This window comes from Aspergillus melleus, assembly GCF_016097325.1.
Source record: "Aspergillus melleus strain CBS 546.65 chromosome Unknown contig7, whole genome shotgun sequence".
NCBI lineage: Eukaryota > Fungi > Ascomycota > Eurotiomycetes > Eurotiales > Aspergillaceae > Aspergillus > Aspergillus melleus.
This window is the reverse complement of record NW_025763376.1, coordinates 321,779-345,144: the sequence shown is the minus strand read 5'-3', so window position 1 is coordinate 345,144 and position 23,366 is coordinate 321,779. Positions and strand designations below refer to the sequence as shown.

The following is a 23,366-nucleotide window of genomic DNA, read 5'->3' as shown; positions in this document are numbered from 1 at the left end:
ATGGCAGGCACAATTCCGAGCAATGAGGGGCACCGAAGCTCCGCGGCCTTGGTGAACCCGAATCCTCAGCCACAAGCCAACGGCGCCCAGCATGCAGATATTCTCCCTGTGACTAAAGTCCCTGCGCTGGATACTATCGACCCCTATGCCGTCGATAGACCGCTGGGTGATGTGGTGGCAAACAGTCCATGGGCGGAAATTCTCTGCAGCGCAGACTTTCAGATTGTCGCCGACGACCTCATCCAGGGCTATGCCCGCTTTATCTCGAACTTCACCGGCCTCGAGGATGTCGCGTTCCTTCTGGCGCGTCATACGGCCTCGGCATCTGCCTCAGATGCGGTGCGCGAGGTCATCTGTGCCTCCGTGTTTTGGTCCGAGGCCACTCAGCGACCGGGCGATTTGAGTACCTGCACAATTCGCCACGTCGACGAAGCATCGTACAACAAGGATGAAGTTCAATTCTCTCTGGACTTGGGAGCGAGTTCCGAACCTGAGAATGGCGAGAAGCAACTCTCTAATGTCCAAGAAAATGTTGGTCCTTGCTGCCCCGCGCTTGAACAATTGCGCTTGCGCTGACCCTCATAGCATTTCAAACTACGCATCAAACCAACTTCGAACACCAACACCCTTGCAATCAGTTTTGCATACCCGATGCGACTTATCCCCGACCAAGCAGTGCAGCAGGTGCTGAACGCACTGTCGTCCTGCCTGGCGGGTTCTTCCACGTTCCTCTCACTCGAGACGCCCCAACCCGAGCTATCGATAATTAATTTCCCATCCCTTATGATACCCCCATCAATAGATTCCGAGCAGACTGGAGACGCTGGGTCCAGCAGCTCCCAACGATCCCTTCTTCATGCCGCTTTTGAGGGCTGGGCCCGTAGAAAGCCGGATGCGATCGCACTTGATTTTGTGCATTCTTTACCCTCATCAACGTCCGATGCGGAACACAGCATTCTCACCTACGCGGCCATGGACAAGGCCGCTTCAAACCTGGCCATCCACATTCGAGCTCTTCTGGCCGGTAGCAACTCCGCGGACTACGGACGTATTATCCCTGTTTATATGACAACATCCCCTGAGCTCTATATCTCCTATCTTGGTATCCTCAAGGCCGGTTGCGCATTCTCCCCGATTCCCCAGGATGCACCTGCTCAGAGGGTACTGGAAATTCTCGAAGACATTGGCTCTCCGATCGTTCTTGGCAACACCACTGAGCCCTCCTCTTGTCCCTGGAAGTTGGACGGTGCAAACCTATACTCCTGGGTTGATGTGGCAGAGGTGACCGGGTGGAAGCAGCTACGTGGTGTTCAGGAAGTGCCTCCAGCTTCAGAAGACCAGCTGCGCAAATTGGATATCCAGAATGATCAGACTGCTTATCTTCTCTTCACCAGTGGCTCGACTGGTAAGCCCAAGGGTGTCCAGGTCAGCCATTTAGCTGGTGCCTGCTCTATCCATTCCCACGCCACGGCTATTCCCCTACCTGGCAACGCGGTTGGTGACTTTAGGTGGTTCCAATTCGCGTCCCCGACATTCGACCCCTCCCTCATGGAGATCTTTGTGACCTTGAGCTGCGGTGCTACCCTTTGCTCTGCAGACCGGAGCCTGACGTTGACTGACCTGGAAACCACCATCAATGAGGCCAGAGCTACCGTCATGATGGCAACGCCCAGTTTAGCTGCGCTCCTCAGACCATCTCGCCTAACGACGCTTGAGTCTCTTTGGACAATGGGTGAGAAACTCAACCGGACTGTGATTGAGAATTTCGCCTCTAAGCCCACTTCTCCCGACGGACCCTCCAGAATGCTGGTCAACGCTTACGGGCCTACCGAGGGAGCCATCAACTGTACCTTCCTTGCTCCTTTTGGCTACTCCATTCGTGGCTCTATCATCGGAAAGGAGTTGCCTACTTGCGCTATGTTCGTTTTGGATCCTAACAGCCACGAACCCAAGGCCGTTCCGGCTGGTCTCACCGGTGAGCTAGCGATAGGAGGGCCTCAGGTGAGCAAGGGCTACTTGAACCGGCCCAAGGAGACCGCAAAGTCCTTCGTCCACAGCTCCGAGTTTGGTTACCTTTATCGCACCGGTGACATGGCTCGTGTTGTGTGGGATGAAAGTGGTTCGCGGGTCATTGAATTCCTGGGCCGTATCACCTCTGATCAGGTGAAAATAAGCGGTCGTCGTCTCGAGCTCAGCGAGGTTGAATCTGTGCTCGCGACAGTCCCGGGGATTACGGAAATTGTCACGGTTGTTTCTAAGCGAGACAACAACGTACAAGGTAGTGAGCAGATTGTGGCCTGCCTTGTGGTGGACGGCGCAAGCGATGCGACAAAGCAAGACATTGTGCGTCAGGCGCAAGAGGCCGCACAGCGTCATCTTTCCTCTTATATGTGCCCGTCCGCCTACACCTTTTTCAACTCGCTCCCGAGATCGAGTTCTGGCAAGGTTGATCGCAAGGCAATTACTGCCAAGCTGCAGCAAGGTGAACAGAGCGGCCTTCAAATTTTCGCTTCTCCGAAGTCCGGATTGTCGAACGGCATGCAGGATGACTGGGAAGCATCCGGTGACAAAGACGTTACCTCGGTTCAGGATCTCGTTGTTCAGCTTATTGCAGAGGCCACACAGGAAGATTTCTCCAACATCAAGCCCGGGGCTGACCTTTACTCTCTGGGAATTGACAGTCTTGGTGCCATGCGACTACTGCAGAAGCTGAGAGACCATTCCATCGAAGGCTTAGCTGTTGCCGATGTCCTGCAATCGGGGACTGCAAAGGGATTGGTGTCGACTATCCTTGCGCGCCCTCAATTAAGCGGGGATGCTTTGGCCAACGGCACTCAATCCGCAACCCTTCATCAGAACTTGCAATCTTTCTCGGACCGGAACATCCAGACATGTGCTCAGCGACTTGGTTTAACATCAGCAGAATTTCAAAGTGTCTTGCCTACCACGGCAACGCAATCTGGTATGCTGGCAAGCTTTTTGCGCAGCTCCGCTGATAAGTCGTTCGCAACTCGATCCTATATTTACCATTCCGTTCTCCCACTCGAGGCAGATGTTGATGTTGAGCGCATCCAAGCCGCTTGGCAAACCACGGTTGCTAATTATGACTCTTTCCGAACCGTCTTCTGCTGGCTCGACGATGACATGGCCCCATTTGCGCAATGTGTCCTTACTAGTAAGGCGGCACCCCAATCGGATTGGAGTGTTTATGATGCCGCTGCCGAAAGTGAAGACGAAACTTTGAACAAGGCGCTGCGAAATGCGGAGGACGCCATCAGTCTAAGCACGCCTCCTTGGAAGCTCTCTTTGGTTAAATCAGAAGACCGAAATCTGATTATACTGAGCATGTTCCACGGAATCTTTGATGGAGGATCGCTGCAGCTGCTTCTCGAGGACGTTTCTTCCGTTTATGCCGGGAAGCCAGTGGCCAACCGAACGTCCCTTGAGCACATTGTCAAGCACCACTTCAGTGCTGATCATGACACGACATCTCAATTTTGGTCAAAGCATCTTGATCAGTACTCGCCCGTCCTATTTCCATCAGTAACTCCCTACCGAGCCCCTTCGACTAAGACAACTGACCGCGTGGAAATCGTTGCCTCGACAAGTTATGACAACCTGAAGAAACAATCCAAGAGCATCGGCTCGACTCCACTGGCTGTGCTTCAAGCAGCTTGGGCCTCGGTTCTACTTGCTTATACTGGCACCCCTGACCAGGACGTTGTCATGGGCAGTGTTGTATCTGGCCGACTTGATCCGGAGTCGGAAATTTGCATTGGTCCTACCTTCACAACTGTTCCTATTCGCTTGGCCGTCAACCAAGTGCAGAAGGACTCTCGAGGAGTTTGGACAAACAAGTCGGTCGCGCGTCACCTAACATCCTTAAACACGCAAACTCTTTCGCACCTGCAGCCTCGCTTAGGATCCCTGGTGACGGCCGATGGCCGCCTCCCCTACGACACACTATTGGCCTACCAGGATTTCAATGCTGGATCCAGTTCCAGTGGCATCTGGAGCTCCATCGATCACCCACCGATGGCAAACGATTTCGCGGTCATGATTGAGGTTTGGCCTGGTGCCGATTCTTCATTGACCTTCCGTGCCAGCTTCAACGATTCCCATCTTGATTCGCAGACGGCTGAGGCAATGCTGAAGTCTATGGCTGATATTGTAACGTACATTCTTGGAAGCCCAGAGGGGAACTTCCAGGACGCCTCCTCGCACACCCAGCCTGAGCTCAAGTCTTCGTTCAACCCCGGAGCAAGCGCTGTTGAAGAAGTGTCAGAAGGTGCTTTGATTCATACTAGATTCGAGGATCACGCGGAATCTCACCCCGATGACCTGGCATTAATCTTCAAGGGTGATTTGGATGATGAAAACAGTCCCCTGAACCTCACGTGGTCCTACGCACAGCTTAACACCATTGCCGACAACCTCGCGGAACATCTTCTCCAGGTTGGCGGCACCCTGACCAACACCCCTTTGCCTATCTGCATCGAGAAAAGCCCTGCACTGTATGTCGCTATTCTGGGTATCTTAAAGGCAGGAGGAGCCTGGTGCCCCATTGATACCCTTTCCCCTGCACAACGTCGCCATGATCTCATAGCACGAACTGGCGCCAAGGTTCTCTTGGTCTCGTCGAAGGACGGCGCACAGCCTGAAGGCTCCATCCCCTCTGGTGTTGAGGTAGTCGACGTCAGTCAATTCTGTCAGGTGGCTCCTGAAGCCAACGAAGTGAAACGAAGCAACACCAAGCACAGAAGCAACCCGGACAATATGGCGTATTTGATCTGGACCAGTGGCACAACAGGAGCCCCGAAGGGTGTGCCGATCAAGCATTCTGCGGCGGTGTCCAGTATGAAGTCTTTGTTCAAGGACATCCCGCAAAATGCCGACGGTAGCACCGTGCGATGCATGCAGTTCTCGCAGTACACGTTTGATGTGTCAATCCAAGATTTCTTTTATACCTGGGGACTGGGGGGTGTTCTGATCTCTGCCTCGAGAGAAATCATGCTTGGTTCTTTCCCTAAGCTTGCGAACCTCACCAAGGCGACACACGCCCATCTCACTCCCGCGTTCTCAGCAGGCATTCCAAGAAAGAGCTGTGAGACACTCAAGGTGATCACTATGATTGGTGAAAAGTTGACCCAGCCTGTCGCCGATGACTGGGGTACTGATATGCGCGCTTTCAACACGTATGGTCCCGCTGAAGTCACTATTGTTTCAACTGTCAGAGAATTTGGAAATGAGCACAAGAATATCAAGAGTGCAAACATCGGATGGCCTATGGACACCGTTTCCGTTTTTGTGACCAAGAATCAGCGCATGGTGATGAAGAACGCCGTTGGAGAATTAGCCTTGGGTGGTCCGCAGCTTTCCCCTGGTTATCTCAACCAAGAGGATGTCACCAAAGCCAAGTACGTGTGGAATGAGGAAGCTGGACAAACTCTGTACTACACTGGTGACTTGGTTCGCATGCTCGCAGATGGATCGCTTGAGTACATTAACCGGGTTGATGACTTGGTCAAACTTGGTGGTATTCGAGTTGAGTTGAGTGAGATTAGCTTCTCACTCGGCGACTGCCACCCTCTTGTCGAGAATGTTGAGACACTCATTCTCAGCCGTCCCGATAGGCCTTCGAAGGTGGTTGTTTCTTTCCTCGCTGCGCCGAACGCCGCAGGCCCTGAAGATGACGGACAGCTTCTTATCCTCAATGACAAAGCTCTTGAAGCTGCTCGCGCTGCTAGCGATCAAGCACAAGCTACCCTGCCCGACCATATGATCCCCTCCGTTTATCTGGTTGTGAAGAACATTCCCAGAACTCCATCCGCCAAGACCGATCGTCGGGCTCTCCAGGCAGCCTATGCCGAAGTTGACATTGACAATTGGGAGGGCAACCTGAATCCCGAAATCGGTGCTGTCGATCAGCCATCTGAAGATCCAGCCGATGCTGCGGCAGCAGCAAACATTGTCAACATGATCGCATTGCTCGCTGATATATCACCATCTATCATCACGAAGGCTGGTCGACTGGGTAGTTTAGGTATCGATTCTATTCGTGCCATTCGTCTCGCTTCCAGATTGAAGGAAGCCGGCTATCAGCTTTCAGTTGTGGAAGTTCTAAACTGCGTCACCGTCCAAGACCTTATCAAGCTAGCCTCCACTGCAGATTCCTCTAAGGCCACCGAAAACACATTCGATCTGAATGCCTTCAACAATGTTTGGCACGATGCAGTATCTGCTAAGGTGAAGGATGACTTTTTCACTGTCCGAGCAACTACGATTCAGGAGAGTTTGCTCAGTGAGACTATGGGAACTTACAACATGTATTGGAGCAACCACTTCTTCTCCCTCGACCGCTCCGTGGATATCAATAGACTGAAGCAGGCTTGGTTCTCCGTGTGCCAAAAGACCGAGGCGTTGAGAACTGGCTTTATCCCGCTGGCTGAGGTTGAAACTGGTGTCAAGAAGGAAAGCCCTGACTTTTCTATGTTGCAGGTGATGTACAAGCTCCCCGATGTTGACTGGCAACATCTCGAATGCAACGAACAAAACTGGGTCGAGCTGCGGGACAGCCGTATTGAACAGATTATGCAAAAGCACCAGAGCAGCTACTTCCAAGGCCCTCCATGGGCCGTGACTGTCCTCGACAAGGGCGATGAAAGAACCATGTTCCTCACAATCCACCATTCCATTCATGATGGTCCTTCCCTTGGTCTAATCATGGATGACGTGCGTTCTGCCTATGCCTATAAGCCTCCTTCGAGGCACCAGCTCAGTGATGCTCTTTCCGTCATTCTCCCCACGGAGCAAAGAAGCAAGGATACACGCAGCTTCTGGGCTTCCGAACTAGAGAAGTTCTCTGGGCTGGAAGTGCCGGTCTGGCCCGATCTCACTGGAATTAGATTGCAGCCAGGCGAGGTCCAGGAACACCGATTCATCGCCGAAGAATGTGTCCTGTCCGAGCCCGTCTCCAAACTTCAGGCTGCCGCAGCTCAACTAGGAGTGTCATCCATTGCATCCATCATCAGAGCAGCATGGGGCTTTGTGTCTGTTGGATATCTCAGCATTCCAGCTACTGTCTTTGCCGAGACACTCTCCGATCGTGTTCTGCATGCAGATCTTGAAGATAATGTTGGACCGTTGATATCTGTTGTGCCGATTCCATTCCATCCCGAAGGAACTGTGCGGCAGCTTTTGGCTGAACAGCATCGATTTTCTGTTCAGTCATGGAAATACCGCCACGTGCATGCTCATGATGTTCGCAAAATGCTTAACCGACCTCGTGGAGAGCCTTTGTACCCGGCTGTTTTCAACTTCCACGTGGCCGGCGAGGAACACACTAGCTCGCTGCCACAAATCTGGCAAGATCTTGAGGATCAGATTGGCTTGCATGTCGAGCACCCGATGGCCATGAACGTGTTTCAACGTGCTGATGGCTCGCTCATCTTGGAGGCATCCTCGGACATTGCTTTGATGAACAAGCATCAATTGTCACTTTTCGTCCGTCAAATCGATGCTATGGTTAGCGCGATGCTGGAATTCCCCGATGAGCAGGTGTCCAATCTAGGCAATCATATCCCCGCAGACCTGCGCGCAGTCTCGAACCGGGCAGTCACCGACATGGTCGCAAACTCCATATACACTGCTCCGACGTATTGGTTGGAACTCAATGCCAAAGAACATCCGGAGTGGACCGCCGTTGAAGTGGCAACCAAAATTGCTCCTACCGGCATCGAGAAGGAAATCATGACATATGGCACCCTAAATGCTGAAGCCAACCGTGTGGCCGCTTTCATTGCCTCCTTCGGTCATAAGAACAGGATGATCGCAGTCTGTTGTGGACGCAACATTCCCTCGTACCCAGTCATTATTGGCATCTTCAAATCCGGAAATACTTATCTGCCAATTGACGAAGGTCTTCCGGCTGATCGCAAGGCCTTCTTGATCGAGGATGGTGATTGTCCTATTGTTTTCACGGAATCAACATTCTTGGCGTCCTTCTCCCGTATTCCTCAGACGTGCCAGATCTACTGTACCGACGATCCGGGATATCAAAAGCTGGTGGCACCCATGCCCGCTGAAGATCGCGACTACCAATCTCATCCGGATGATCTGTCTTATCTTCTGTTCACTTCCGGGTCTACAGGCAAGCCTAAAGGTGTCATGATCACTAGGGCCAATCTTTCATCATTCATTGAGTCCTTCACCGACTTCATTATCAAGGCTGCACCCAGAACTCTGACACTGGGTGGCACCGGCAGACATCTTGCCCAAGCTAGCAGGGCCTTCGACCCTCATCTTGTCGAGATGTTCTTCCCCTGGCGCCAGGGAATGGCAACTGTGACAGCTCCCCGAACAATGATCCTCGATGATCTGCAGGTTACTCTCGGAAAATGGGAAATTACTCACGCGAGTTTCGTGCCTTCTTTGGTTGACCAGGCAAACATTCTTCCTGAGCACTGTCCTAAGTTGGTCTACATGAGTGTTGGCGGTGAAAAAATATCTCAAAAGGTGTTGGATGCATGGGCTACTTCTCATATCTGCCTGGCCAATGCCTACGGCCCAACCGAGGTGACAATTGGCTGCACATTTGCCCACGTTGGTCGTGACACAAACCTGCGTAACATCGGACCCCCCTTGACTGCCTGTGTCTGCCATGTTTTCGTTCCCGGCACTACAACCTACGCGCTCAAGGGCCAAACCGGTGAACTTTGCTTCAGTGGAGATCTCGTTGGTAGGGGATATCACAACAGGCCGGATGCCACAGGTTTCACTACAGGTCCCAATGGCGAAAAGATGTACAGGACCGGTGACATAGGGCGTTTGATGTTTGATGACTCCGTGGAGTACTTGGGTCGTGGCGATGACCAGACGAAGATTCGTGGGCAGAGATTGGAGCTTGGAGAAGTGTCTGAAGTGCTTCGAGCATCCTCAACCGTTGGAATTGACGTTGTCACAAGTGTTGCCAAGCACCCAGGCCTTAGCAGAGTGCAGCTTATTTCGTTCATTGCACGATCGGACGCTCGTCAGCGTACAAAGGGCGGCGAGGTTGCGTTCGTCCAATCCGATTTCGCAACTCTTGGCAAGGAACTACAAGACATCTGCAAAAAGAAGCTGCCGGGATACATGGTTCCAGAACTGATCTTGCCCATTACCTACATCCCGCTGGCGCCAATGTCTGGAAAGGCGAATCTGAAGGAACTCCATGCCCTGTTCTTCAGCCTTCCTCTCGCTGCTGTGCTTCAAGGAAACAACGCAGGAAGCATAGACGGCGCCGCCAACAGTCGACCGCTGACTGTCGACGAAGAGGCCGTGGTTAAGGAAATATGCACCGTTATTTCCACCGACCCCTCCGCCATTGGACCCCTGACAAACATCTTCGAGGTTGGTCTGGACAGTCTTAGCGCTATCGGTCTCTCTATCAAGCTTCGAAAGATCGGATACGCCGCCACCGTGGCCCTAGTCATGAGCAACCCGGTTATCGAGCAACTCGCTCGTCTACCCAGGACTACCTCTTCATCCAGCTCCGAGGCTACTGTGTCTAAGCTGCGTCAACACCTCGCAGATATGGAATCGTCATACCGCCAGAATGCTCCCTCCGAGGTTGACCTGTCGACGGTAGCATCTGTCAGGCCTTGCTTGCCACTTCAGGAGGGTCTGGTGGCACGTTCGATTAACAATGAAGGCGATCAACTCTACATCAACCATATCGTTCTTCGGCTCGAAGACCATGTCGACGCGGCGCAGTTGAAGGCCGCATGGCAAACTGTCGCCCAGGACAACGAGATCATGAGGACTGCGTTCTCTCCTCTAGAGAAGGAGGTTGTCCAGGTCGTTTTCTCTGCTGATTCTCATGGGATCCGATGGGACGAAGAAGCCTACGGGAGCTTAGACAAATCTATCGCGCAACTCAAAACCCGGCAAACACAAGTGTCCCGTGACATTATTTCCAACATCTCCACAGTTCCCCCGGTGCGATTCCATTTGGCTAAATCTTCAACTACCAACCAGCCATTGGCACTCTTCATCTCCATTCACCACGCTCTTTACGATGGTGAATCCTTCTCCATGCTGCTGGAAGACGTTGCGACACAATATGTCAAGAGCCCGGTCCCGCAGAGAGGTTCGCCGGCCGCATTCATCGAGCATGTCTACACTCAGGATACCGAAAAGGCCAAGAAGCACTGGACAGAATATCTGGGAGACTGTCGACCTACCTTGTTCCGCTCTGATTTCAACTTCCTGGAGCATCCTAAATTCGTTACCAGGACTCTCGGCAACAAGCTTTCTGATCTGGAACGTCGGTCAGCGAGCCTCCAGACAACTGTTCCATCCCTGGTACAAGCCATTTTCGCTCTTCTGCTGGCCGATGCCGTTGGGGTTTCCGATGTGACCTACGGACTTGTTCTTTCTGGCCGAGCAGTCGCTGTTCCTGGGGCTGATTCCGTTATTCTGCCCTGTATTACGACCATTCCTGGACGATTGAATACCAATGATCTTAGCACTGTTGCTGAAGTGATTGAGTCCGTCCAGAAATCCACAGTTCGATCGCTCGAGTTCCAGCACACCTCCCTGAGACACATGCAGCGCTGGCTTAAATCTGAAACGCCTCTGTTTGATTGTCTCTTCTCTTACATCCGAGCGACGACGCCCTCTGAGCACAACATCTGGCGCGAATTGGACAGCCAGATGCCTGCGGAGTACCCTCTTGCTGTCGAGGTCGAGGCCAATAGCGCCACCGACAGTATCAACCTGAACTGTGCATTCTCATCCATTTTCAGCGCTGCTTACAATGGCGAGGAGTTCCTTGAAAAGATGGATGCCGTTTTATCCAGTGTTGTTTCCGGCGAAATTCTCTCGTTGGACAACTTCAATCTTCCTCAAACTGAGGGAACTGGCACTCGTTCCCAGGCCACTCAGTGGGACGAGACGACTTGGTCTACTACTGAATCTACAGTTCGCGAAATGACCAAGGACTTCTGCGGTCTGTCTTTGGCGGATGTTTCTAAGGGAGCTTCCTTCATTAGTCTCGGCGTTGATTCCGTTACTGCTATCCAATTCTCTCAAAAGCTTAGGGAAGCTGGATTCCATGTTGCCTCTTCCGATGTCATGCGCTTCTCTTGTGTGGGCGCATTGGCTCAACACATCGAGCAGAGCTCAAGTGAAGAACCAACCCAGACAAACGGAGTGAACGGCACCAAGAGAGCTGCTATCCCAGCCGATACCTACCAGAAACACGTTCGCCTGCTTGGTGAGGGTGACTCGATCTCGACTGTGTTTGAATGCACTCCTTTGCAATCCGGAATGATCACTCAAACCCTTGGCTCTGACGGCCAAGTCTATGTTCATCCTCACCCGGTCAGACTCGCCGACTCTGTGGACACCGCTCAATTGAAGAACGCCGTCCTTAATGTCATCCAGGCCAATGATATCCTGCGCACTTCTTTCCATCTCGTTGCAGAGCTTGGACACTCATGGATTGGGGCTGTCCACACGCAGCCTCCTTTCGAATGGACCGAGATCAGCCTTCCTTCTGACGCCGATGCTCTTGCTGAAGTCGAGGCTCTCTTTTCATTCAGCGAGGAATCGTCGTTTGAGGTTCCACCTATCCGAACAGTTCTAGTCACTCAGCCGGAGGGTAGACTCTTGGTCGTTGTCATGCACCACGCTCTCTATGACGGTGCCTCGTTGCCTTTCTTCTTCGAGGACCTCGCCATTGCGTACAGCGGCGAAGCTCAGCTCGAGAGGCCACAGTTCTCGGAAACAGTCGAACATATTCTGAACGGACAAGAGGATTCATGCAAGTTCTGGACCGAGAAGCTCTCGGGCTACGAAGCTGTTGAAGTTCCTCAGCTGCCTGCCGATCAGGCTTCGGGGCGCATGTTCCTCTCGGAACACCGCGTCGACCTTAATCTACCTACAATCATCGAATCGTGCAAGGCTATGCAAGTCACCGTTCAGAGCATTGCGCTCCTCGCATATGCCAAGGTTTTGGCCCGCGTTCTCGGAAAGCGCGATGTCGCGTTTGGCCAAGTACTTGCAGGGCGTTCTTTGCCAACTCCAGGAGCTGAGCGAACGCTTGGTCCGTTGTTTAACACGGTCGCCCAGAGAGTCACCTTCGAGCCCAGATTCCTGAGCAACAAGGCCATGGCTTCGCGCTTGCAGCAGCTCACGGCAGATGCTCAAGTTTACCAGCATGCGCCACTACGAGTCGTCCAGAACTCATTGAGAAAGGCTAATGAGCTGACCTCTACTTCTCTATTCGACACGCTCTTCGTTTTCCAGAAGAGTGCCGACTTTGCCGGGGGTATATTGGAGACCCAGGAGATTTGGAAGCCCTACGAAAGCGAGGAATACGCCGCGCAGGCTGAGTACAAATTGAATGTGGAGGTTGATCATGGAAAAGATGGCATTGTCGCTAGGGCATCATGCAACGGGCAACACCTGTCGCAACAGAACCTTGACGATTTCTTGACCGAGTTTGGTTCCGTCTTCCGGGACATTATTGAGCATCCCACGAGATGTGCAACCGTCATGCCTGAACGACTGGGCGAACTGCCACTTAGACTATCTGCGCCTGGTGCACAGGAGAACTCAATTGACGATTCGGAAGCTCCTGCCCACGAAAGTACTATCCAGTCTGTACTTGCAGAGGTTGCTGGGCTTTCAGTGGACAATATCAAACCAAGCACCAGCATCTTCAGCATTGGCTTGGATTCACTGTCGGCCATTCGCATTGCGTCCATCTGCCGATCGAAGGGAATCAGGACTGGCGTTGCTGACATTCTTCAAGGAAATACCCTGCGTGGTATCAGTCAACGTGTGCGACCCATGGAGGAGCAGGCCGTGAAGCCCCAGGGCTCACTTTTCGCGGATTATGAGCGTACGGAGAAGACAGTTGTCGAGAAGCTTGGACTTAACAAGGATTCTATTGAGACAATTCTACCTTGTCTCGGAGGTCAATTTTACCACCTGGTCAGCTGGTTGAAGTCTGGAAGAAAGCTGTTTGAGCCCGCATGGCCCTACTTCAGCTCGGAACGTATCGACGCGGCAAGGCTAGAGGACGCTTGGTATCAACTTCGTCAAAGACATCCTGTCCTCCGAACCTGTTTCGCAGCCATCTCGTCTTCGGAGGCTGTTCAGGTCATTATGAAGGAGGCAGTGCGAGACAACGAAACCTTCAAGGTGATCAATTCCGATGCCACTATCACCGAGGCAGCTCAGGCTCAGGCAAAGAAAGAAGCATTGAACCCATCCTCCCTGTTTGTTCCCCCTGTTCGTCTTCGCCTCTTGAAGGCCAGCGACCGGGACGGAATCCTTGTCCTTGTTAATCACGCTGCATATGACGCGTGGACAATGCCCATGTTCGTGTCTGAGCTTGAAGGCCTCTACCGCGGCCAATCACTAGACACTAACCCCGACTTCGCGTCCTTTGTCGATTTCTCTGTTCGCTCCCTTCGCGACCTTGACGAAAAGACCTACTGGACTTCCGCCATCGGTTCTGGCGAGCGCACCCTCATCAAGAATACTGCGGAACGGACCGGAAGCCAGCTTCCCGATCAAGTATTCGTTGGGGCCTGGGAGAAGGTCAAGAATGTATCCCAGCTTGAGACTTTGTGCCGTTCTGCAGGGCTCAGTCTGCAGACTGTGGTCTTGCTTGCCGTCGCTCGCTGCCTTGCGCGCATGACCGGAGTCACTAGCCCGACCATGGGTCTGTATCAAACCGGTCGATCGGCGTCATTCACCGACATCGAGAAACTCACCGGACCTTGTCTCAATGTCAACCCATTCACCGTCTCGGACGCAGTTTCTGATTCTAGTCTCGTAGATAAGGCGCAGGCCCTTCAAGCCTCCCTCGCGGAGCGTGTCTCATTCGAGCAGAGTTCTCTCATGGATGTCCTTCGGTGGGCCGGTGCTGAACAAACCGCAACTCCACTCTTCAACGCCTGGGTCAATCTACTCTGGATGCAGAACGGAGTGCCCTCCGCCAACGATGCCACGCCTGACAAGGAGCTAAACAACGACGGCGATCTCTTCCTGCCGCTTCGAATCGGTGTTCCCACCGACTTTATTCCCGCTGAACCTCTACCGGGCTTAAAAGCTACCTCGGTGTCGGAATTGGATACTTCTCTTCTCCCCAGTGAGAATGTCTACATTGATATTGGACCGGACCCGAAGACCGATACGATCGGCTTTGGAGTTCGTGTCGAGGGGGGACTTCTTGCGGAAGAAGAGGTTCACCAGCTGGTGAATGGTGTTGCAGGTGAAATTGAGGCGATCGTCTCTTCGCTGCAGTGAGTGACGAGTTGGAGATATATTTGGGACTTGAACACAAAAAAGAAAAAAAAAAAATACTGAACCGAAAAGATATGATGCAGTATGTGCAGGACATGTACCTCGGTTTCGGGATTATTATTGTCATGTAATTAAATCATTTATCCGTTATTGTTAGAAACATTAGAAGAATAGACATTGCTGCTATGTTCCAACCAAAGAATCTCGGGCGTAGCGAACCGGAGTTAACGGCGGAAATCGTCATCGCCGCAAGGAAGGCTGGTCTTGGCAGAAGCTGCTTCGCTGCCGCCGTCCTTCGTCACTCTCTTCTCCTCCATCCCCGCCGCCATAATATGTCTCCTCCCGCCTTGCATTAAACGTGAATCGATGTCCCGAATCCCACCCCGAACTCTATCGGCCTATACCTTCCATTTTCGCAGGGCTCGATCCCCGCAGCAGTCTCTACTGCACACAGCCAACCCCTCGACTGATCACCACGGACCGCAGCTCAATTCTCCAAGATGGCCTACGTCGTGCCCATCCACAGAGCGAGTAGCATTCGCCACGCCTTGAAGCTCAACTTTCTCGACCCCGAAGAAGAATCTCTTGTGGTCGCGAAAGCGAATCGACTCGAGTTCTACACCCTCACGCCGGATGGCCTCAGCCTCGCCGCATCATGCGCCGTCAATGCCCGAGTTACCATGTTGACGGGGCTCTCCAAACCCGCCGATTCCCCTACAGACCACCTTTTCGTCGGCACCGATCGCTACTCATACTTCACATTATCCTGGGACGCTTCGAAACAGCAGGTTCGCACAGAACGGAATTACGTCGACATCTCGGACCCTTCGTCGCGGGAATCACAAACGGGGAATCGCTGCTTGGTGGACCCTAGCGGCCGCTTCATGACACTGGAGATATACGAGGGCCTTGTGGCGGTGGTTCCGATTGTCCAGCTCCCTGCTCGGAGGAGGGGACGGGCGCCCGCGTTGCCCTCCGGTCCGGATGCTCCTAAGGTGGGCGAGTTGGGCGAGATGACCACGGCTCGGATCGATGAGCTGTTCGTGCGGTCGTCGGCGTTCTTGCATGTGCAGTCGGGCCCGCCACGCTTGGCGCTGCTGTACGAGGATAATGAGAAGAAGGTGAAGATGAAGGTGCGCGAATTGGAATATACGCCGGCCACGACGAGTACAAGTGCGGATGCGACCCTTGCGCATGTGGAGGATTTCGTACAGGAGTTGGACCTTGGGGCTTCGCATCTTATTCCCGTGCCTGCGCCGCTGGGTGTGTTTTTCCTCCAGTCTACTTGCGCTTAGGTGCTTTTCTTTCCGGGAATGATGAGTACTGACAGAATATAGGTGGGCTGCTCATTCTTGGAGAGATGTCAATCAAATATATCGATGATGATAATAATGAGATCATCTCACGGTTGCTAGATGAGGCGACGATGTTCGTGGCTTGGGAGCAAGTGGACAGTCAGCGCTGGCTACTGGCTGATGACTATGGAAGACTATTCTTCCTGATGCTGGTCTTGGACGCCAACAATGAAGTTCAGGATTGGAAGCTTGACCTCCTGGGGAAGACGTCTCGGGCGTCTGCTCTGGTTTATCTTGGCGGCGGTGTCATATTTGTGGCATCTCATCAGGGAGACTCCCAGGTTCTTCGGATCGGCAATGGCTCGTTTGAAGTCATCCAGAGCTTATCGAATATTGCCCCCATCCTAGACTTCACGATAATGGACCTCGGGAACCGCTCTAGTGACAGTCAAACCCATGAATTCTCGTCTGGCCAGGCTCGGATAGTGACGGGCTCGGGTGCCTTTGACGATGGGACCCTTCGGAGTGTGCGCAGCGGCGTGGGAATGGAAGAACTGGGTGTCCTTGGGGAGATGGAGCTTATCACTGACCTGTGGGGACTGCAGGTTGGCACAGGCGGAGAGTTCTTGGATACGCTCCTGGTCACGTTTGTTGACGAAACACGAGTGTTCCGATTCAGTGCCGATGGCGAAGTCGAAGAATTGGAACAGTTTCTGGGACTCAGTCTCGGAGAAAGCACACTACTCGCTGCCAATCTCCCTGGTGGGCGTATATTGCAAGTGACAGAGCAGAGGGTTCTTATTGCCGATGTAGAGGGTGGCATGGTCATACATGAATGGTCTCCACCAAGCACGTCGGTAATAACTGCTGCCTCTGCGAACGAGGAAGCAATGGTCTTGGTCATTGGTGGAATCTTCGTCACTGTGTTGGATATTAGGAACGAGGTGCAAGTCATTACGCAGAAAGATTTCGGTGCCGATAATCAGATTTCCGGCGTCACAGTGCCGTCATCTCCGACAGAAGTCTGTATTGTTGCGTTCCCTCAACAAGCGCAGATCTCTGTTCTGAAGCTACAGGACTTGACTGAGCTGCACACTACGTCGCTTGGGCCCGCCGGTGAAGCTTTCCCACGATCCGTCCTCGTCACGAATGTGCTTGTCGATAGCCCGCCGACACTCTTCATATCCATGGCGGATGGCAGCGTTATCACCTTTTCGTTTAATACCACCGACTACTCTTTAACTGGTGTGAACAAACTCATCCTTGGATCAGAACAGCCAACATTCAAGAGGTTACCTAGAGGCGATGGTCTGTACAACGTCTTTGCGACGTGCGAGAACCCAAGCCTGATATATGGGTCAGAGGGCCGCATTATATACTCCGCAGTAAACTCAGAAGGAGCCTCTCGCGTGTGTCATTTCAGCTCGGAGGCGTATCTTGGATCAATCGCCGTTGCTACACCCCGGGAGTTGAAGATTGCGTTGATCGACAAAGAGAGAACGACACAGATTCAAACTCTTCCAATCGGAGCTACTGCACGCCGAGTCGCCTACTCTCCTCCAGAGAAGGCCTTTGGTATTGGCACCATCGAGCGAAAGCTGGAAGAGGGGGTAGAAATAGTCAAAAGCCAGTTTGTGCTCGCAGATGAGATTCTCTTCCGGCCTCTAGATCGATACGATCTGCGACCAGAGGAATTGGTCGAGAGTGTCATTCGCGCCGAGTTCCCTGCCGGTAAAGACGAGCATGGCCGGGATACGTTCAAGGATCGATTCATTGTGGGAACGACCTACATGGATGGCGAAGAGGAGGAAACCATTCGAGGGCGAATTCTCATCTTCGAAGTCGATAATGGTCGTAAGTTGACCACAGTCGCCGAACTCCCTGTCAAAGGAGCCTGCCGCGCCTTGGCCATGTTGGGCACAAAGATCGTGGCTGCGCTTGTGAAAACGGTAAGTCCCTCAGCTGGTTCAAAAGAAAGATTGTTAGTCTCTAACACTCGGGCAAGGTTGTGATCTATGACGTTGTCAGCAACAACTTCGGGGCGACCAAGCTTGAAAAATTAGCTAGTTATCGGACGTCAACCGCCCCGGTCGATGTGACTGTCACAGACAACCTGATTGTTGTTTCGGATCTGATGAAGAGTGTGTGTCTGGTTGAATACAAAGAAGGCGAAAACGGTATGCCCGATTCGTTGACCGAGGTTGCCCGTCACTTCCAGACAGTGTGGGCCACATGTGTTGCCTGTATTGGCCAGGATACGTTCCTGGAAAGTGACGCAGAGGGAAACCTAATCGTGCTTCGACGCAACCTTAGCGGCGTCGAGGAGGACGACAAGCGCCGCTTAGAAGTGACCGGGGAAATATCCTTGGGTGAAATGGTCAATCGCATCAGGCCTGTCAACATCCAACAATTGGCGAGCGTCACTGTTACTCCGAGAGCGTTCTTGGGAACGGTAAGCGATCATCCCTTTCCTACGCGCGACTGAAGTCATGGTCTAACAATAACTCTTCCGAACAGGTGGAGGGTTCGATTTACCTCTTCGCCATTATCAACCCCGAACATCAAGACTTCCTCATGCGCCTACAGGCCACCATGGCAAATAAGCTAGAATCTCTGGGAGATCTACCATTTAATGAATTCCGAGGATTCCGTAACATGGTCCGGGAATCCAAAGAGCCGTATCGTTTTGTGGATGGAGAGCTAATTGAGCGATTCTTGACCTGCGAGCCAAGTTTGCAGGAGGAGATCGTGAACACGGTTGGGTTGATGAACGTACATGATGTTAAGATTATGATCGAAGCGCTTCGGAGGTTGCATTAGAGACACCGTTAATTTTATCACCAGGATTCTCTGTACAAGGGGTTGTATGTGTTATGAACATTTTGACTTGGGGCTATGACACTTCACGAGGCAATAGAAATTAGCTACACAAGTGCACATAGCTACCAGGATATGTCAGTGATTGTATAATCCTTTGTTTACCAGCAGTCTCGATCCATTTTTCACGTTCGTATAATTAATGATATATAATTTTGGGGATTTGGAGAGCATATAATCATCAGTCCAAGATCTCAACAGCACTATTAAAAATGCACATGCGAGGGAGCGCAAGACAACCACCACCACTTTCAGTGACTAATACAAGCATTAGAAGATTCAAAAGATTAAAAAAAAAGTATTACCCCAAACCCATCCCTGCATGGTAAAATCAGCCTGAGCATGACTAGCACAAATCAATTCACGCAGGATAGAGGAAACCCCATGCATTGAATCATCTTCCCCCTCTCATTCATTCATCCTTCTTCACACCCTTCTTCTTCCCCTCATCCTCCGACTCACTCCAATCCAACAACTCCATGAGCTGCTCCTCCGACAAGTTATGCGTACTCGCCTGCGCCTGCGCATCCTTCTCCAAATTCCTCATCTGCTTCTTCTGCCTCTTCCGCGCATTCTTCCCCAGCTCCGGCACCCCACTAGCCGTCGCAACATCCTCCTGCTCCTCATCAATCTCATCGTCCGTGTTCTCAACCTCCCCAAGCACCCTCCCGCCACTGCTGCTGGTGTCCGCCGCCCGACGACCCCCGCGGAGCTCATTCGCCGACATCTTGGCCTCCCCGTTGGCGGCGGCGGCCTCCCTGGCGGCGCGCACCTTCTCCTGCTCCTTGCGGTGGTTCTTGTCGTGCAGATGCGCGAAGAGTTTTTCGATGTACGGACGGACAAGGATGTAGCCGACCACGGAGAGGATTACTTTTGTCCAGCGGTTCACGGATACTTCGGCGAAGGAGAGGTAGAGGTTTTTGAAGAAGCGGCCGAAGATCGTCTCGCAGAAGGTGTAGAGTTGGCCGAAAAAGTCGTTGAGGGCGTCGGCGACCACGTCGCTGGGGTCGGTGGTGGGTGTGGCCATTTTGGTTGGGAGGGAGGGGGTTTGTGGAGGAGGTGGTGGTGAGGAGGAAGGGAGTGTATTTTCTCAGCAGAGGAGAAAAAAAACAACCCCGTTGAGGTTCCGTAGCGTAGATTGATGAGGGAATAAATTGGTGGAGAGTGGAGTAGAAAGAATATCTAGTCCGGAGAAGGGAACGGGAAGAGCGGATAGGTCGGCTGGAGGGTCCTGGAACGAAACAGGAAGTACCTAGGCTTCCAGGATACCGGTGACCCTGATCAGAGACCTCCTTATCTCGACTGGGAAGTCAATATATGATTGCTGATAGAATTGTAGTTCTTCTATTCTCCCGTCGAAAGGTGTTGAGTACCTGGAAGGGCCGTTTACGGGTTAGCGTCATCGCGGCGGATAAATGGACCTTCCGGAACCTGAGGCCGCAGTCAATCACGTGCAGGCGCGCGTCTCCCAAGCATCGACGCGCGATGCTGTCTGGAGGGGCCTCGATGCTTCGGTCTTTACGATCTTTCAGTCTATCTCGCTTCGGTCGTAATACCTACTAGCATACTCATTCATTTCCAACTTCCCGCCTTCAAAATGGACCAGGATGTAGAAGAAGTGGGTCTCGAAGAGGTAAGTCGCAATTTTCATGGACAATAAACTACCTCATCGCTATGTTCAACTGCTCATCACCAATCCATCGCTCCAGCGCTTGAAATCGGCACTGTGGCTCTCTATTGGGAAGATTGTCGATGAGGAAACCCTCAAGCTCGGTGTCAACGCCACGCCTCAGTTCATTGGCGCTCTCACGGAGATGGTCTGGGCCCAGATAGGTATGAGCACATCGCTATCCAGGCAGAATCAACATCCCATCCAACGATCATCATGTATTGCGCGGTCTGCGTCATTGGATGGTCATTGTGGCTTTGCGCTGACTCTTGTCCCATTCAACCAGAAACCGTGAGCCAAGATCTGGAGTCGTTCGCTAAGTAAGTGCAGTGCATTTTTGGGATGTACAGAGCTTGGTAATATCAAGATTGATGAGTACAACTGGATCTCTTATCCTTGGTTGCAATCTCTATCTTGATTTGGCAAAACCGAGTGCTGCTTCGCTGCTTCTTCAATGCTGGTATCAAGTTGGCTGACATCCTCGGGTTACCCGATTCAGACATGCCGGCCGCTCCACCATCAACGTTTCCGATGTAATGCTTCTTGCCCGCCGCAACGAGGGTCTGGAATCAATTATGCGCGCTTTCGTTGATCAAATGCGCGAGGAGGAGGAAGAAGAATCGTCCTGAACAAGTATCCGACTATCTTGACAATCACCTATTAACAGAGTACACCAGACCGGACGTTCTCTGTACCTTCATCTCATTGGCGGCCCCTTTCCCCTTCCGCTTTCATCCTCCGTGGGAATCAAGGATAACCTAATCTTTCCTGTCCCCCTTTCCGATTCGACTCACCCCGGGACTTGGATTCTGTGGCTCCAGTCGCTCCGCATATCACAGGAGAACAGTTGAAATCAGCCAAGCTTCCACGGAATCCTCACCCGCCCGGCTATTTGACGCCACCGGTTCATACCAAGAAACGCATCCCAAGCGCTGGCGTGCACCTTGGAATCGGTGACGCTTTATCAACGCTATTTTAACCAACCTATGCCCTTCTCTTCCTTTAAGCTCCGGACGAATCATCTGTGTACTTGCTCTGATCTAATGGATACCTGGTTGGTGGTCAAGTGATTTTGCCTGTACCTAGTCATTGTACCCATGTCCACGTCATACGTGGTAACTACGTACATTACATTATTCCTACATATTATTTCCAACCAATCCAACGGTACGCATGTAATGCCATGCTTAGGTACCTACCTAAGTACACTATACAATATAAGACCATTGACCGCTCACTATTGTATAGTCAAGAATACGTCATCGCAACGTCTACGGCAGTCAGTCCCAAGTACGATGCTTTATATACTAGGAGGCAGCCAGTACTAAGCAAGTTTCCAATTATCCTCGATAATATTGCGCATCAGTTCATATCTCAAGTGAGATGCACACAAGAAACACTAAAACACTACACTACACACACCCGAGCACATAGCCAGCAGTCAACAACCGAGAATTGGAAATCTCCTATCTAAGACACCATGCTCAACACAGAGCTCAATCACAACACATACCGAACCGCCCTAAAGGCCACCGCACCTATGAAAGCAGTCCGTTTCCACGGTCCCGGCGATATTCGCATCGAAGAGATCGAAGAGCCGGTCTGTGGCAAAGGCCAGGTGAAGGTATGCTTGGTTTTCTTCCGGGGCTTCCGCTCTGGACCCTCTGTCACGGATGTGCTAGCAAACTAGTAAATGGATGCTGACGCGATGCAATCGATTTAGGTACGGCCAGCTTATGTGGGGATATGCGGTAGTGGTAAGATAACACCATACCCAAATCCTAACATATGGCATGACAGAAGCAGCTAACGACTGCCGTGATGAGTGATAGATATCCACGAATACACAGCAGGACCTGTGCTAGTTCCGCAAGAACCTCATAAGATCACGGGAGTGACGGCGCCGGTGACGCTAGGACATGAGTTCTCGGGGATTGTCGAGGAAGTCGGCGAAGGGGTCACGCATGTCTCGAAGGGCCAGAGAGTCGTGATCCGGCCGACTATCTATGATGGAACGTGTCCTTCGTGCAGGAGTGGCTATGAGCACTGTTGTGAGAATATTGGGTTTATTGGGCTGTCTGGTATGTCCTTCTCTATACAGCACGTACACGTACACGGGGCATGCGCATGTGCATGGACACGGACATGTGTATGTCCCGCCCATCGACATAAAGGCTAACACTGGACATGGAAACAGGATACGGCGGCGGCCTAGCCCACAAACAAGTCGCCCCCGCAACCCATTTCTACCCCATCCCAGACAACATATCACTCGAATCCGCAGCCCTAATAGAACCCCTCGCAGTGGCCTGGCACGCCGTCAACGTCTCGCCCTTCAAACCCAACCAACACGTCCTAGTAGTAGGCGGCGGACCCGTCGGGATCGGCATCGTGCAAGTACTCAAGATGCAAGGAGCGAAGACGATCACCGTCGCCGAGCCGATGGCGCGACGACGCGAATTCGCGCTGGAATATGGCGCCACGCACGCCATCGATCCCAAGACGGAGGATGTCACAGAGCAGATCCGGAATCTGACGAACGGGCTGGGCGCCCATGTTGTCTTTGATTCGGCGGGCGTGGAACAGGCGCTGTGTGGAGAGGTCGACGCCTGTCGGACGCATGGCACGATTGTGAATATCGCGGTGTGGGAGAAACAGCCTTCTATGCCGGTTAATGAGCTGATGTATAATGAAGTGCAGTATACGGGGGCTGCGTTGTATGATGAAAGTGCGTTTCAGGATGTGATTCGAGCTCTTAATTATGGTATGTTAATGCTACCTTGTCTGTTTGCGTATGAGGTTACTAATGTGTCTGTTCAGGCCAATTGAAACCAGACAGAATGATCACATCCATAGTCAAGCTGGACGATGTGGTTGAGAAAGGGTTCCAAGCGCTGGTGGATGATCGAGGCGAGCATTGCAAGATCCTGGTCGATGTGCAGGCCTCCGTGTAATATAAACTACTTTGTAATGAAATTCTTGGAAAGATATGCTCACTTCTAGCATTAGATTGTAAAATACTGGAATAATCATAAACTCCATTGAACCGGTTAAGGCTTACAGGCCCCGGCCGGAATAACAGGGAAGGATGCTGACGAAGAGGGAACCATGCGGACAAGATCCATCGTATATCGAATATTTCCTCGATCCGCCTATCTTGTACAACATCCCGCCCCAGTTTTTATTGCGAAACGAGACTCAAGCTGAACGTGTCACATTCCCGTAAA

General features: G+C 52.2%; 6 protein-coding genes across 6 annotated transcripts; 5 read left to right on the top strand and 1 right to left on the bottom strand.

The window, feature by feature from the left end:
• sidC (nonribosomal siderophore peptide synthase SidC) lies at window positions 1–14,301 on the top strand (the record flags this gene model as incomplete). The annotated part of the gene is made up of 3 exons (XM_046092826.1): window positions 1–531; window positions 586–10,462; window positions 10,547–14,301. 3 exons carry the CDS (start codon window positions 1–3, stop codon window positions 14,299–14,301), a joined length of 14,163 nt encoding a protein of 4,720 aa, XP_045948804.1.
• A 497-nt stretch (window positions 14,302–14,798) lies between these two features.
• LDX57_011079 (DDB1/RSE1 family protein) lies at window positions 14,799–18,078 on the top strand (the record flags this gene model as incomplete). The annotated part of the gene is made up of 3 exons (XM_046092825.1): window positions 14,799–15,561; window positions 15,636–17,542; window positions 17,599–18,078. The coding sequence occupies 3 exons, from the start codon at window positions 14,799–14,801 to the stop codon at window positions 18,076–18,078; spliced, it is 3,150 nt and encodes a 1,049-aa protein (XP_045948803.1).
• An 89-nt stretch (window positions 18,079–18,167) lies between these two features.
• LDX57_011078 (uncharacterized protein) lies at window positions 18,168–18,413 on the top strand (the record flags this gene model as incomplete). The annotated part of the gene is made up of 1 exon (XM_046092824.1): window positions 18,168–18,413. One exon carries the CDS (start codon window positions 18,168–18,170, stop codon window positions 18,411–18,413), a length of 246 nt encoding a protein of 81 aa, XP_045948802.1.
• Window positions 18,414–18,882: 469 nt separating this feature from the next.
• On the bottom strand, window positions 18,883–19,497 carry LDX57_011077 (uncharacterized protein; the record flags this gene model as incomplete). Its single annotated transcript, XM_046092823.1, has 1 exon — window positions 18,883–19,497. One exon carries the CDS (start codon window positions 19,495–19,497, stop codon window positions 18,883–18,885), a length of 615 nt encoding a protein of 204 aa, XP_045948801.1.
• Window positions 19,498–20,067: 570 nt separating this feature from the next.
• On the top strand, window positions 20,068–20,768 carry MHF1 (CENP-S family protein; the record flags this gene model as incomplete). Its single annotated transcript, XM_046092822.1, has 4 exons — window positions 20,068–20,103; window positions 20,180–20,303; window positions 20,426–20,459; window positions 20,639–20,768. The coding sequence occupies 4 exons, from the start codon at window positions 20,068–20,070 to the stop codon at window positions 20,766–20,768; spliced, it is 324 nt and encodes a 107-aa protein (XP_045948800.1).
• An 851-nt stretch (window positions 20,769–21,619) lies between these two features.
• On the top strand, window positions 21,620–23,093 carry LDX57_011075 (uncharacterized protein; the record flags this gene model as incomplete). Its single annotated transcript, XM_046092821.1, has 5 exons — window positions 21,620–21,763; window positions 21,863–21,896; window positions 21,972–22,220; window positions 22,337–22,903; window positions 22,960–23,093. The coding sequence occupies 5 exons, from the start codon at window positions 21,620–21,622 to the stop codon at window positions 23,091–23,093; spliced, it is 1,128 nt and encodes a 375-aa protein (XP_045948799.1).
• Between the last annotated feature and the right edge of the window lie 273 nt (window positions 23,094–23,366).